Source organism: Oncorhynchus kisutch, linkage group LG2 (assembly GCF_002021735.2).
Source record: "Oncorhynchus kisutch isolate 150728-3 linkage group LG2, Okis_V2, whole genome shotgun sequence".
Classification (NCBI taxonomy): Eukaryota; Metazoa; Chordata; class Actinopteri; order Salmoniformes; family Salmonidae; genus Oncorhynchus; species Oncorhynchus kisutch.
Genome location: NC_034175.2, coordinates 59127203 through 59143096, shown reverse-complemented (window position 1 = coordinate 59143096; position 15894 = coordinate 59127203). Strand labels below are relative to the sequence as shown.

General features: G+C 43.5%; 1 protein-coding gene across 1 annotated transcript; it reads left to right on the top strand.

Annotated features, from left to right (window-relative positions):
• Positions 1-6482: 6482 nt before the first annotated feature.
• LOC109869064 (coiled-coil domain-containing protein 93) lies at positions 6483-15894 on the top strand. Its single transcript, XM_020458915.2, is given in 23 exon segments — positions 6483-6815; positions 6995-7108; positions 7221-7315; positions 7412-7523; positions 7619-7717; positions 7860-7916; positions 9896-9996; positions 10659-10695; positions 10916-11017; positions 11129-11179; positions 11276-11362; positions 11488-11601; positions 11735-11871; positions 11992-12073; positions 13721-13795; positions 13900-13971; positions 14114-14135; positions 14138-14215; positions 14300-14382; positions 14681-14718; positions 14832-14916; positions 15070-15174; positions 15372-15894. Coding segments are annotated over 23 exon segments (1923 nt in total). The 5' UTR covers positions 6483-6695; the 3' UTR covers positions 15429-15894.

Below are 15894 nucleotides of genomic sequence, written 5' to 3'. Positions count from 1 at the left end.
GGGAAGACATCCTCCTCCCTCATGTGGTACCCTTCCTGCAGGCTCATCCTGAAATGACCCTCCAGCATGACAATGCCACCAGCCATATTGCTCGTTCTGTGCATGATTTCCTGCAAGACAGGAATGTCAGTGTTCTGCCATGGCCAGCGAAGAGCCCGGATCTCAATCCCATTGAGCACGTCTGGGACCTGTTGGATCGGAGGGTGAGTGCTAGGGCCATTCCCCCCAGAAATGTCTGGGAACTTGCAGGTGCCTTGGTGGAAGAGTGGGGTAACATCTCACAGCAAGAACAGGCAAATCTGGTGCAGTCCATGAGGAGGAGATGCACTGCAGTACTTAATGTAGCTAGTGGCTACACCAGATACTGACTGTTACTTTTGATTTTGACCCCGTTGTTCAGGGACACATTATTCAATTTCTGTTAGTCACATGTCTGTGGAACTTGTTCAGTTTATGTCTCAGTTGTTGAATCTTGTTATGTTCATGCAAAAATGTGCACATGTTAAGTTTGCTGAAAATAAACGCAGTTGACAGTGCGAGGAAGTTTATTTTTTTGCTGAGTTTATAAACATACAGTTGAAGTCGGAAATTTACATACACCTTAAACTGAGCATAAATGTATTTGTCTTTCACAATTCCTGACATTTAATCCTAGTAAACATTCCCTGTCTTAGGTCAGTTAGGATCACCACTTTATTTTAAGAATGTGAATTGTCAGAATAATAGTAGAGAGAATGATTTATTGTAGCTTTTATTTCTTTCATCACATTCCCACTGTGTCAGAAGTTTACATGCACTCAATTAGTATTTGGTAGCATCGCCTTTAAATTGCTTAACTTAGGTCAAACGTTTCAGGTAGCCTTCCACAAGCTCCCCACAATAATTTGGGTGAATTATGGCCCATTCCTCCTGACAGAGCTGGTGTAACTGAGTCAGGTTTGAAGGCCTCCTTGCTCGCACACGCTTTTTTTTAGTTCTGCCCACAAAATTTCTACAGGATTGAGGTCAGGGCTTTGTGATGGCCACTCCAATACCTTGACTTTGTTGTCCTTAAGCCATTTTGCCACAACTTTGGAAGTATGCTTGGGGTCATTGTCCATTTGGAAGACCCATTTGCGACCAAGCTTTAACTTCTTAACTGATGTCTTGAGATATTGCTTCAACATATCCACATACTTTTCCCCCTCATGATGCCATCTATTTTGTGAAGTGAACCAGTCCCTCCTTCAGCAAAGCACCCCCACAACATGATGCTGCCACCCCCGTGCTTCACGTTTGGGATGGTGTTCTTCGGCTTGCAAGCCTCCCCTTTTTCCTCCAAACATAACGATGTTCATTATGGCCGAAGAGTTGTATTTTTGTTTCATCAGACCAGAGGACTTTTCTCCAATAAGTACGATCTTTGTCCCCATGTGCAGTTGCAAACCGTAATCTGGCTTTTTTTACGGCGGTTTCGGAGCAGTGGCTTCTTCTTTTCCTTTCCTGAGCGACCTGTCAGGTTATGACAATATAAGACTAGTTTTACTGTGGATATAGATACATTTGTACCCGCTTCCTCCAGCATCTTCACAAGGTCCTTTGCTGTTGTTCTGGGATTGATTTGCACTTCTCGCACCAAAGTACGTTCATCTCTAGGAGACAGAAAGCGTCTCCTTCCTGAGAGGTCCCATGGTGTTTATACTTGGGTACTATCGTTTGTACAGATGAACTTGGTACCTTCAGGCGTTTGGAAATTGCTCCCAAGGATGAACCAGACTTGTAGAGGTCTGCAATTGTTTTTCTGAGGTCTTTGCTGATTTCTTTTGATTTTCCCATGATGTCAAGCAAAGAGGCACTGAGTTTGAAGGTAGGCATTGAAATAAATCCACAGATACACCTCCAATTGACTCAAATGATGTCAATTAGCCTATCAAAAGCTTCTAAAGCCATGACATAATTTTCTAGAATTTTCCAAGCTGTTTAAAGGCACAGTCAATGTAGTGTATGTAAACTTCTGACCCACTGGAATTGTGATACAGTGAATTATAAGTGAAATAATCTGTCTGTAAGCAATTGTTGGAAAATGTACTTGTATCATGCACAAAGTAGATGTCCTAACCGACTTGCCAAAACTATAGTTGTTAACAAGAAATTTGTGGAGTGGTTGAAAAACGAGGTTTAAAACTTCTTAGGGCTCGGCGTCCCTCTAGAGGGACAACTTCCGGTGAAACTGGAGGGAGCACAATTCAAATAAATAATTATTAAAATTATGGATATTAAACATTTAGGTAAATGTAAGTGTCTTATATCGGTTGAAAGCTTAAATTCTTGTTAATCTAACTGCACTGTCCAATTTACAGTAGCTATTACAGCGAATGCATGCTATTGTTTGATTGTTTGAGGACTGTGCCCCACATCAAAATATTTTTCCACCGGCACAGGTTACATATATTCACAAATAGCGATTCAATATTTACTTACTTTTAGAAAATCTTCCTCTGATTTGTCATCCAAAGGGTCCCAGCTACAAAATGTAGTGTCGTTTTGTTAGATAAAATCCTTCTTTATATCCCAAATAGTCTGTTTAGTTGGCGCCATCGATTTGAGTAATCCACTCGTTCAACATGCAGAGAAAGGAATCCAAAAGATCTACCCCTAAACGTTGTTATATCAAGTCAAATGCATTTCTATATACTCCTCAGATACCCTAAAATGTAATCAAACTATAATATTTCTTACGGAAAGAAGTATGTTCAATAGGAAACCGTTCTTTCTTCATGTCGCGCCAAACACGAATTTCCAAGACTATATCCCTGTACTAAAATTGATATTTCTTCTTTGTTTTCAAAGTTACAAGCCTGAAACCTTGAACATAGACTGCTGACACCCTGTGGAAGCCATAGAAATTGCATCCAGGGAGCTAATTTCCTGTATGCCCTTATACTTTCCATTGTAAGAGCACGGTCTCTCTCAAAAAAATAAGTCTGGTTGGTTTTTCTTTGGATTTTCCTACCATATCTATTGTGTTATATTCTCCTACATTATTTTAACATTTCTACAAACCTGCATATCCTGGCTTCATGGCCTGAACAACAGGCAGTTTACTTTGGGCACGTCATTCAGGCGGAAATTTAGAAAAAAGGGGCCTAGCCCCTGACTCCAACATTAGTGTATATAAACTTCCGACTTCAACTATATATATATATACTATATATATATATATATATTGTATCATTTATGCATACTATATATACTATATATATATATATATATATATATATATATATATAGTATGCATAAATGATACAATAGTGGTCACAGTAAGCTATAATATGGCAATAATAATATTGTAATCACCCTAAGAAAAACCTTCAGCCTATTCTGTTATAAATAACTTGTAATATGGCTTCAATTTATAACAAAAACCTATAGCCCAAAACCCTGTTTTGAGATGGCTTCAGTCTATATACTTGTCAGGTGATGTTCTGTTGTAAGCCTCTTATGCTTGAGTGAGAGCCACTGTGTAATGGTTTCAGCCGGGTGGGCATTGATAAGTCCAAGGACTAGGTCTCTTTTCATTGTTGAGGAGGCCGAGGAGTAGAGAGTTTATGAAGCTGTAGTAATTACCTGAAAGAGGCAGTTCAATACACACTCAGAGAGAGAGATAGGGGAGAGAGAGAGAGTGAGCGAGAGAGAGAATGACTGATTTAGGAACTGTGAGTCTAATGGAATCCTCCACTGCCTCCTGGGTGCTCAACCTGACTACCATTACCTGCACGGATGCATATTCCATTATGGGATCCTCCACTTTAATAGTGTCCATCAAATCAAATTTTATTGGTCACCTACACATGGTTAGCAGATGTCAATGCGAGTGTAGCGAAATGCTTGTGCTTCTAGTTCCGACCGTTCAGTAATATCTAACTTGTAATCTAACAATTTCACAACAACTACCTTATATACACAAGTGTAAAGGAATGAATAAGAATATGTACATATAAATATATGGATGAGTGATGGCTGTGCGGCATTGTCAAGATGCAGTAGATGGTATAGAGTACAGCATATACATATGAGATGAGTAATGTAGGGTATGTAAACATTATATAAAGTGGCATTGTTTAAAGTGACTAGTGACACATTTATTACATCCAATTTTTAATTATTAAAGTGGCTAGAGATTTGAGTCAGTATGTTGGCAGCAGCCACTCAATGTTAGTGATGGCTGTTTAACAGTCTGATGGCCTTGAGATAGAAGCTGTTTTTCAGTCTCTCGGTCCCAGCTGTGATGCACCTGTACTGACCTCGCCTTCTGGATGATAGCGGGGTGAACAGGCAGTGGCTCGGGTGGTTGTTGTCCTTGCTGATTTTTGGGGGGCTTTCCTGTGACATCGGGTGGTGTAGGTGTCCTGGAGGGCAGGTAGTTTGCCCCTGGTGATGCGTTGTACAGACCTCACTACCCTCTGAAGAGCCTTACGGTTGTGGGCGGGGTAGTTGCTGTACCAGGCGGTGATACAGCCCGACAGGATGCTCTCGATTGTGGTTCTGTAAAAGTTTGTGAGTGTTTTCGGTGACAAGCCAAATTTCTTCAGCCTCCTGAGGTTGAAGAGGCGCTGTTGCGCATTCTTCACCATGCTGTCTGTGTGGGTGGACCATTTCAGTTTGTCCGTGATGTGTACGCCGAGGAACTTAAAACTTTCCACCTTCTCCACTATTGTCCCGTCGATGTGGATAGGGGGGTGTTCCCTCTGCTGTTTCCTGAAGTCCACGATCATCTCCTATGTTTTGTTGACATTGAGTGTGAGGTTATTTTCCCGACACCACACTCCGAGGGCCCTCACCTCCTCCCTGTAGGCCGTCTCGTTGTTGTTGGTAATCAAGCCTACCACTGTAGTGTCGTCTGCAAACTTGATGATTGATTCGGAGGTGTGCATGGCCACGCAGTCATGGTTGAACAGGGAGTACAGGAGAGGGCTGAGAACGCACCCTTGTAGGGCCTCAGTGTTGAGGATCAGCAGGGTGGAGATGTTGTTTCCTACCCTCATCACCTGGGGGCGGCCTGTCAGAAAGTCCAGGACCCAGTTGCACAGGGCGGGGTCAAGACCCAGGGTCTCAAGCTTAATGATGGGTTTGGAGGGTACTATGGTGTTCAATGCTCAGCTGTAATCGATGAACAGCATTCTTACATAGGTATTCCTCTTGTCCAGATGGGATAGGGCAGTGTGCAGTGTGGTTGCGATTGCGTCGTCTGTGGACCTATTGGAGAAGTAAGCAAATTGGAGTGGGTCTAGGGTGTCAGCTGGATGGAGGTGATATGATCCTTGACTAGTCTCTCAAAGCACTTCATGATGACGGAAGTGAGTGCTATGGGGCGATAGTCGTTTAGCTCAGTTATCTTAGCGTTCTTCATGTGAAATACAGAGACATCAGGTGCCTGCCAAAGAACTCACACCTATGTGAAGGTCTAACCCCCTCTGTAATGGCTGTTCTTTTACACAATGGCGCAGTATTGCTTATAAATATGGTAAATCTATTCTTTGTAACAAAAAGCATACTGAAGACAAAGGCAGAAGGAATTCAAAAATACAAGTTGTTAAATGGGAGCGTTCTATTGTCTCTCTCTCTCTTTCTCTCTCTCACACACACACACTCCTCTAGCATGCCATCAGCTAAATTATATTTTAAATCCCCCCCAAAATGTATCCTAATAAAAATGGTTAGAAAAATACATCTAGCTAGTTGTGCTAGACATTTATAGATAAAAAGATACCTGGCATATTGTTTTTAAATGTGTGCATGCTTTTCACCCATCTTTGAAAATATATGTTTCAAAGGGTTTGTGGCAGATTTTAAAACTCTTCCATGTAGGATACACTGGAGCATCCTCTGCCAGAAGATGGCAGTCGAGGAGAGGAGCAAACTACTCTCTGTTCACCTATTAACTAATTGACACTCTCCTACATATGGCAACCACTTATCGGTTTTCGGGGTCACGTTGGAAAGGAGGACAGATGAGTTGAGGAGAGGACGCACTTTTGCCCCATTGAGAATATCTCCCCATGACAGATGAACACTGGATCTGAGAGCAGAAGAGGGTTGATGACACACACACACACACACACACACACACACACACACACACACACACACACACACACACACACACACACACACACACACACACACACACACACACACACACACACACAGCAAATAGATTTTACGTTTTGTGTGACAAACTGATGGTTTGCATTATAGGCCTATGGCAGGATCATTGGACAGGATGTGTACTTGATGGTCCTGCTTCCTTACATCACTTCAACAACTGAGGATCATTAATCACAACATGCATGATTTATTTGTTTCCAGGAATACTGACAACCCTGTTCAAACGAAAGATGCAATGATGTTGGAAAGGCTTCAGACCTAGAGAGCTTCATCATGTCAGCCTTTCTATATAATCTTTAGTGGCATTAGAGCTCTATCCAGTGGACGAGAGTGGTATTGCAACGTTTAGAACCGCTGCAGCGGTTACTGCAGCGATTCACATGCTTTTGTTTTTCTAAATGTTAACTCAATACTCACTTTATCGACTCCCATCACTCGACAGTGGCCGTGTTGCAGTCGACATCTAAGTGAGGTTAGCTTACTTTTTGTATAAAAATTACAGCTACATCTTGAACGCACAATTTTTCAAGAATTAAGACCAAAGTCATATGCTTTCGTCATGCGACTACACACCACAGTCCAACATGGCGGCCACGTCTGTTTTCCACAGAGCGAGAACAGGTTCGAAAATAGGAGCTCAATATGATCAAGAGGGAAATCTTATTCAGGTAACATCATTTTTAGTCAGTAATTTTTCCTAATATAGTGCGGTTTCTATCATAATAAAACAACACAACATTGCAATGTAAACATTCCTGGGTTTGCCACTTGGCTAGATAGCTACTGGAGCTAGCGAATTCACAGTTTGCTAAATAAAGCAACTGATGTTAGCAACTGTGGCTTGCAGGTTGAAACAAGGGAGGACGAGGAGCAGAGTGTCAAGCTAGCAGAAATCCTGGAACTTCTTCTTGCTGCTGGATATTTCAGAGCCCGAATAAAAGGACTGGGACCTTTTGACAAGGTGAGAACCAAGTTACATTACAAACCTGAAGATCTGCAGGCTTTTGATTCCTGGTTTACCATCTCATTGCTACCCTTTCTAATTCCATTCACTGAACCATGTCTTTTTATAGGTGGTTGGAGGGATGACATGGTGCATCACAACATGTAACTTTGACATTGATGTGGATCTGCTGTTCCAGGAGAATTCAACTATTGGACAGAAAATGTAAGTAGCTAACATATAGCATCATTTTATTTACTGTTAGTGATGTTGCTGGACCAGTGTAACTGATGTTGGATGAACTTGTGTATCTCTTTGCAGCGCTCTCACAGAGAAGATTGTGTCTGTTCTGCCCAAAATGAAGTGCCCTTATTGCCAGGAGCCTCATCAGATCCAAGGGCTGGATTTCATCCATATATTTCCAGTGATACAGGTGTGTATTCCTAGACATTAGAGTTTTGTAATAGGGTACCACACTTGGTTTGTGACCTCATGTCTGACTCATTGCCGGTGTTGTATGATCTTCAGTGGCTGATGAAGAGGGCCATAGAGACGAGGGAGGAGATGGGAGACTATGTGAGAGCCTATTCTGTCTCTCAGTTCCAGAAGACACACAGCTTCCCTGAGGTGAGTGCTGTTATTGTAGGGTGGCTCCATGGCAGCGATATTCAACTCCAACTCTACTCATTACATTTCTAAGTGCAATGTTCTGAACTTTTCATTGAATAAACCCCTGTCTTATGCACCCTGTATTGGCCCTCCATTTTAGGAAGAAGACTTCCTCCAGAGGAAGGAAAAGGCTGTGAAAGCAGTCCTAGATGTATTGGTGAGTGACTCCCTGACATGAAGCTGACATGCCATGTCTGGGTCAAATTATTCCATGAGCCTTTACAATAAAGATGCCATAAAGATGGTGCTGCAGGGGATAGCAGCCGTTTTACAGGCTTCTGACCAATTCCGCTTCTCCACTGCTCAAAAAAATAAAGGGAACACTTAAACAACACAATGTAACTCCAAGTCAATCACACTTCTGTGAAATCAAACTGTCCACTTAGGAAGCAACACTGATTGACAATACATTTCACATGGAATAGACAACAGCTGGAAATTATAGGCAATTAGCAAGACACCCCAATAAAGGAGTGGTTCTGCAGGTGGTGACCAGACCACTTCTCAGTTCCTATGTTTCCTGGCTGACGTTTTGGTCACTTTTGAATGCTGGCGGTGCTTTCACTCTAGTGGTAGCATGAGACGGAGTCTACAACCCACACAAGTGGCTCAGGTAGTGCAGCTCATCCAGGATGGCACATCAATGCGAGCTGTGGCAAGAAGGTTTGCTGTGTCTGTCAGCGTAGTGTCCAGAGCATGGAGGCGCTACCAGGAGACAGGCCAGTACATCAGGAGACGTAGAGGAGACCGTAGGAGGGCAACAACCCAGCAGCAGGACCGCTACCTCCGCCTTTGTGCTAGGTGGAGCAGGAGGAGCACTGCCAGCAAAATTACCTCCAGCAGGCCACACATGTGCATGTGTCTGCTCAAAGGGTCAGAAACAGACTCCATGAGGGTGGTATGAGGGCCCGATGTCCACAGGTGGGTGTTGTGCTTACAGCCCAACACCGTGCAGGACGTTTGGCATTTGCCAGAGAACACCAAGATTGGCAAATTCGCCACTGGCGCCCTGTGCTCTTCACAGATGAAAGCAGGTTCACACTGAGCACATGTGACAGTCTGGAGACGCCGGGGAGGACGATCTGCTGCCTGCAACATCCTCCAGCATGACCGGTTTGGGGGTGGGTCAGTCATGGTGTGGGGTGGCATTTCTTTGGGTGGCCACACAGCCCTCCATGTGCTCGCCAGAGGTAGCCTGACTGCCATTAGGTACCGAGATGAGATCCTCAGACCCCTTGTGAGACCATATGCTGGTGCGGTTGGCTCTGGGTTCCTCCTAATGCAAGACAATGCTAGACCTCATGTGGCTGGAGTGTGTCAGCAGTTCCTGCAAGAGGAAGGCATTGATGCTATGGACTGGCCCGCCTGTTCCCCAGACCTGAATCCAATTGAGCACATCTGGGACATCATGTCTCGCTCCATCCACCAACGCCACGTTGCACCACAGACTGTCCAGGAGTTGGCGGATGCTTTAGTCCAGGTCTGGGAGGAGATCCCTCAGGAGACCATCCGCCACCTCATCAGGAGCATGCCCAGGCGTTGTAGGGAGGTCATACAGGCACGTGGAGGCCACACACACTACTGAGCCTCATTTGAACTTGTTTTAAGGACATTACATCAAAGTTGGATCAGCCTGTAGTGTGGTTTTCCACTTTCATTTTGAGTGTGACTCCAAATCCAGACCTCCATGGGTTGATAAATTTGATTTCCATTGATAATTTTTGTGTGATTTTGTTGTCAGCACATTCAACTATGTAAAGAAACAAGTATTTAATAAGAATATTTCATTCATTCAGATCTAGGATGTGTTATTTTAGTGTTCCCTTTATTTTTTTGAGCAGTGTATATACATATCTTCTTCAATTACCTCATCGACTCGATACGGTTTGTCTCCAGGCTGTATTACAACCGGCTGTGATTGGGAGTCCCACAGGGCGGGGCACAATTGGCCCAGCATCGTCCGGGTTTGGCCGGTGTAGGCCGTCATTGTAAATAAAAAGTTGTTCTTTAACTGACTTATCTAGTTAAATAAAAATAGACTACACCTGTTGTTTATAAATTTAAAGGCCCCCTTTGTTATAGTATAGAGACTTTAAAACCACACAGCATGTTGTTTTTCTCCTCTGGTATTGACAGGAAGTGTATAAACCTCATAGGAAATACAAGAGACAGGTTGAAGCAGGATCGCTGTTGGACGAGGAGTACAGGGTTCCCTCCACTCTATTGGAGTACGGAAGGTAGGCTACCTGTCTCTCTCGCTCTCTCCATCTCTCCAAATTCAGTCCTCCATATCCAACTTTCTCCACAGTTCATGTTCACATTAAAAAAAATATATATATGTTTTTACCTTTTATTTAACTAAATGGGTCAGTTAAGAATAAATTCTTATTGACAATGACGGCCTAGGAACTGCCTTGTTCGGGCAGAACGACAGATTTTTACCTTGTCATTGAGAATCAGAACCAATGTGATCTCATCCCATTTGACAATTGTGTTCCTTTCATTGTCCTATTATTTTCCTGTGTCTCATCCATCCTTATATTAGAATGTCAGATTACCTTCTGTAAGTATGTAAATGGACTCGTTCACTGCAAGGAGTGAGTACAAATTTCAAACAAGCATGGAGTGGGTGTGTGTACATACATGTGTTATGTGCTCCTTTCATGTACCAGTATCCTAACAGCAGTGGAGGCTGTTGAGGGGAGGACGGCTCATAATAATGGCTGAAACGGAGCAAATGGGATGGCATCAAACACATGGAAGCCATGTGTTTGATGTTGTTGATACCTTTCCACTATTACGCTCCAGCCATTTCCACGTGCCTGTCTTTCCCAATTAAGGTGTAACCAACCTCCTGTGCCTAACAGTGATTTAAGTACTTATTACACCTGTGTTTTAGACAGTATGGATTCAGCAAGCAGACAAAACAGGACCAGGTAATTTATTGAAATTACTGTCATATTTGTAAAGTTAATTGTAGCATTATATGAATTCAAAGCCTATAACTACAGAATGATGAAGACAGGGACAGGAGGTTGATCATTACAAACAATATTACAGGGATGGAGACTTGTGGATCATAGGTATTCTGTGAACTGTAGCTTTAGTAGAAAGTGAAACCACGATGAAAGATGGTAATCCCCCTGTTCCCTACAGGCAGAGGAACGGAAAGCCTTGTTAATGCCAGGCTCTCAGGCCACACCCCCAGGGATTACAGAGGGGTCGCAGGAGGAGGAGGACCTGCAGGCAGCGGAGGAGGTGAGGTCACATCACATGTGTATCGCTCTAAAACCAACCGCTGTCCAATACTACAGAAATGCATCCCTCTTTGTGATGATGTCCCTGACTCCCTGTGATATATCCTCTCAGCTGCGCATCAAAACACTGATGCCCAGCATGGCTGCCATGGTGACTGAGGAGGTAGGCATGGCTTTAGTTCTTCTCTTTGCCAGCGCCTTTACTGTGTGGTTGATTACTGTGTAAAGTTGTTTTATTTAATATGTAACATCAATACAGGGGAGGCTAACGGCTAGCACAGTGGGACAGATGGTTGGGCTGCAGTCTGAGGAGATTAAACAGATAGCATCTGAGTATGCTGAGAAGGTGAGCGACTCCCACAGCAGGGTTAAATGGTTAACTGCAATCATAAAATATTTGTCATATTTTAAAGAATAAGTCAATGCCACAGTGTGTAGTTAAATGTGTTTCCACATACACATTTCCATCAGTTGGAGAGGTCTGCAGAGGACCGTCCAGAGCGGTACGGGCCAATCCAGCAGCACCGTAGGATATTGACCTCTCTGAACAAACAGATCCAACAGAAGACCAAGCAGTTGGAGGAGGTGACGACTGGACTTTCTGAATTTCACAGAACGTTGTGTAAATTAGCCATGCATTTTTAAAATGGAAGGATACAATGCACTTTAACTTCCTGTCAGAAGTAACTAAAAGTATGTGTATTTGGTGTGTTTTCAGCTACAAGCCAAACACTTGGGTGTAAAATCAGGGTGTGTGGAAGCTAAGAGCAAACTGTTGGGGGCCACAGAGCAGACCGAGAGACTGGAGAAAGAGCTGAGTGCCCTGGAAGAGGCTGAGGGCCAGGCTGATACTGGGTGAATGCTGCACATACAGACCAATCTATTAAGGCATTAATTCAGTGGTTGTTAGTATATAAACCCCTAAAATTATACAGGTGTTTTGGACTTTTCTCATCCTCCCTGTGTGTGCCACAGACTGTTGGAGAAGCTGAGGGCTCTGGTAGGCATGAATGAGAACCCGAAGCACCAAGAGCAGGAGTTCCGGACACATTGTAGAGTGAGTCTGCATATTTTCAAATCAAATGTTATTTGTCACATGCATATGCATGCACATACAACAGGTGTAGACCTTACAGTAAAACGCTTAGTAACAAGCCCTTAGACTTCTTGAAGCATTGTTGGTTAAGAAAAATAAATGTTAAGTAAAAAAAAATTGAAGATAAAAATAACAAATAATAAAACAGCAGCAGTAAAATAACAATAGCGAGGTTGTACTGGTACAGAGTCAATGTACAAGGGCACCGGTTAGTCAAGTTAATTGAGGTAATATGAACATGTAGGTAGAGTTAAAGTGACTATGCTTAGATAACCAGAGAGCAGCAGCAGCGTAAAACAGGGGTCTCGGTAGCCCTTTGATTAGCTGTTTAGGAGTCTTATGGCTTGGGGGTAGAAGCTGTTAAGAAGCCTTTTGGACCTAGACTTGGTGCTCCGGTACCGTGCGGTAGCAGAGAGAACAGTCTATGACTAGGGTGGCTGGAGTCTTTTACAATTTTTAGGGCCTTCCTCTGACACCACCTGGTATAGAGATCCTGGATGGCAGGAACCTTGGCCCCGGTGATGTACTCGGCCGTACGCACTACCCTCTGTAGTGCCTTGTGGTCGGAGGCCGAGCAGTTGCCATACCAGGCAGTGATGGTGTAGCTATAGAACCTTTTGAGGATCTGAGGACCCATGCCAAATCTTTTCAGTCTCCTGAGGGGGAATAGGTTTTTTTCATGCCCTCTTCACAACTGTCTTAGTGTGTTTGGACCATGATAGTTTGTTGGTGATGTGGACACCAAGGAACTTGGAACTCATCACCTGCTCCACTACAGCCCTGGCGATAAGAATGGGGGTGTGCTCGGTCCTCCTTTTCCTGTAGTCCACAATCATCTCTTTTGTCTTGATCACGTTGAGGGAGAGGTTGTTGTCCTGGCACCAGACGGCCAAGTCTCTGATGACCTCCCCATAGGCTGTCTTGTTGTCAGTAATCAGGCTTACCACCGTTGTGTCATCAGCAAACTTGATGATGGTGTTGGAGTCGTACCTGGACATGCAGTCATGAGTGAACAGGGAGTACAGGAGGTAACTGAGCACAATAGAGAGTGCAATAGTGATTGCATCATCTGTGGATCTGTTGGGGCGGTATGCAAATTGGAGTGGGGCTAGGGTTTCTGGGGTAATGGTGTTGTGAGCCATGACCAGCCTTTCAAAGCACTTCATTGCTACAGGTCGGTAGTCATTTAGGCTGGTTACCTTAGTGTTATTGGGCACATTGACTATGGTGGTCTGCTTGAAACATGTTGGTTTTACAGACTCACTCAGGGACAGGTAAAAAATGTCAGTGAAGACACTTGCCAATTGGTCAGCACATTACGTCCTGGTAATGCGTCTGGCCCTGCGGCCTTGACCTGTTTTTAAGGTCTTACTCACATCAGCTACGGAGAGCGTGATCACACAGTCGTCCGGAACAGCTGATGCTTTCATGCATGTTTCAGTGTTACTTGCCTCGAAGCGAGCATAGAAGTAATTTAGCTCGTCTGTCATATATGACTTGTTAGATTTAAGTTTGAAATGGACCTACTTCACAGGTGTATTTGTGATGTAATTCCCTTATTTCCTGGTAAGAGCAAAACAACTAACATGGAGCGCAAATTTTTTCCAGGAGTAGATGGTTCGCCTGCAGCAGAACATTGAGGACCTGAAGATGGAGTCAGGAGATGATACGGAGGACGAGAAGGTAACACACTCCCAAGACCAGCTAACTCTTTTTTTTGTCTATGTTTAATAAATGTTACACTGTGAGTGACTTTCTTTCCCCCTCTTTCTCACTCTCTCCCTGAGGAGAGGAGTCAGCTAATCGACAAGCAGTACAACACAGACAGAGATAAGCTACAGAAGATCAGACTGATGATGGTAAAATGCACAATGCTGGAGCAGGATTCATTCCTGCTTAATCAATTTGAATTCACTTAGGCATTCTGTTTGGAGCATGCAAATAGTGGTCCTCTTACCAAGTCCTTTATTTGCTCATGACCTGAGGGCTACTCTCTGATAGGCTTGGAGGAACCGTGAGATAGCCAGAGGAAGATAGACGAGGTGCCGAGCAGGGCAGAACTGAACCAGTATCAGAAGAGGTTCATTGAGCTCTATGGCCAAGGTAGGTATCTTAGCCTCAACCACTTATTGATTTGTTAACAAATTCTTATATCAAAGAACCATTACTTTTGTGTGTGTCCCCTAGTTTCAGCAACACATAAAGAGACCAAGCAGTTCTTCACCTTGTATTACACATTAGATGACAAGAAGGTGTACCTGGAGGAGGTGGTAAGAGAAGAGGAGAGGGGATCAATTTCATAGAGCCATTACAGCTGAAATCAGCTTGTTTACTCATGGTAATCATCTTCTGTGTTTTTTAAAATTTAACTAGGCAAGTCAGTTATTAAGAACACATTCTTATTTAAAATGATGGCCTAGGAACACTGGGTTAACTGCCTTGTTCAGGGGAAGAACGACAGATGTTTACCAAGTCAGCTTGGGGATTCGATCTAGCAACCTTTCGGTTACTGGCTCATTGCTCTAACCACTAGGCTATCTGCCACCCCGTGTTGATCTGTTTCTGTAGGTGAACTTGCTGAATTCCATCCATGACAACTTCCAACAGTGAGTATTTTCACAATTTACCCTTTATAAACCTATCCTGCTTTTTGTATTATGGGTAATGGAGTCCAGCAGGTTTACCTCCTGTCTAAGCCGTGGTCTTCTGTCTTGCTCAGGGCGATGGCGTCTTTGGGGGCCAAGGGGCAGTTCTTGAGACAGATGGAGCAGATAGTGGTGGGAATCAAACAAAGCCGCATTAAGGTGAGTACGGTAACTAACCATCTCTCTTATCTTCACTGTCCGCTGCCTAATGACAGCTTGAGCTGAAGGAAGACGCCAGGTGCTTTCCTCCTGGCCCTAGTGAAAAACACTTAAATATGAGTGTTGTGTGATGCATATTGGTGATGTCTACAGATGGAGAAGAAGAAGCAGGAGAATAAGATGAGGAGAAACCAGCTGAATGATGAGCTGCTGGACAAACAGAGGCTCTACTTCAAAACTGTCAAGGACTTCAAAGAGGTGAGGCCTGAGAGAGAATCGCATTCTGGTTATGTATGGTAAAACATGACGGAACTAGTTAACTGTTTTATGAATGTGTTCTACCATAGTCTCCCAGAGCTGATTTAATTTTTTAAAAATTTATTTGTATTTTCCCTTCTAAACTGATAAAGTGAATCACTGACGTTGTTTTACTAATTCAATACTCTTTCTTACAGGAGTGTCGTAAGAATGACATTCTGCTATCCAAGCTGAGAGACAAGGGTGCTTCGTAACCCAAATCACTGTCTCCAAAATAAGTTCTCACTGTTATATAAAAAATTATCTCATCAATCAACGACTGTATGTCTTGCTGTCTGGCAATACTTGCATTGTATTGCCTTATTCTGCCTATTGTATTGTGCTTTGACATTCCACGTTGCTTTGCAGTATGTGGGTAGTGATGCCACTACTGGCAGGGCAGAGATTCTTGAGGGACATCAACTGCCCTTTGCACGGTGACATGAGGAATGTTCTCTACATACCATTTATATTTAGGTACAGGAACTCTATACTTTGGAGCTAATATTCTAGGAGATGCAGGAACTCCAGCAGAAGAACATTTGAGGTGCTGGTACTCAGTTCGTGAGCTCCTGCCCAAGTCAAGCACTGGCTTTACCCATGTGTATTGATCTCTGTTGTCTACCCATTCCAGCAGTTTATCATCACTTTGGCACTTAATAAAATAAACCATGCACAGTC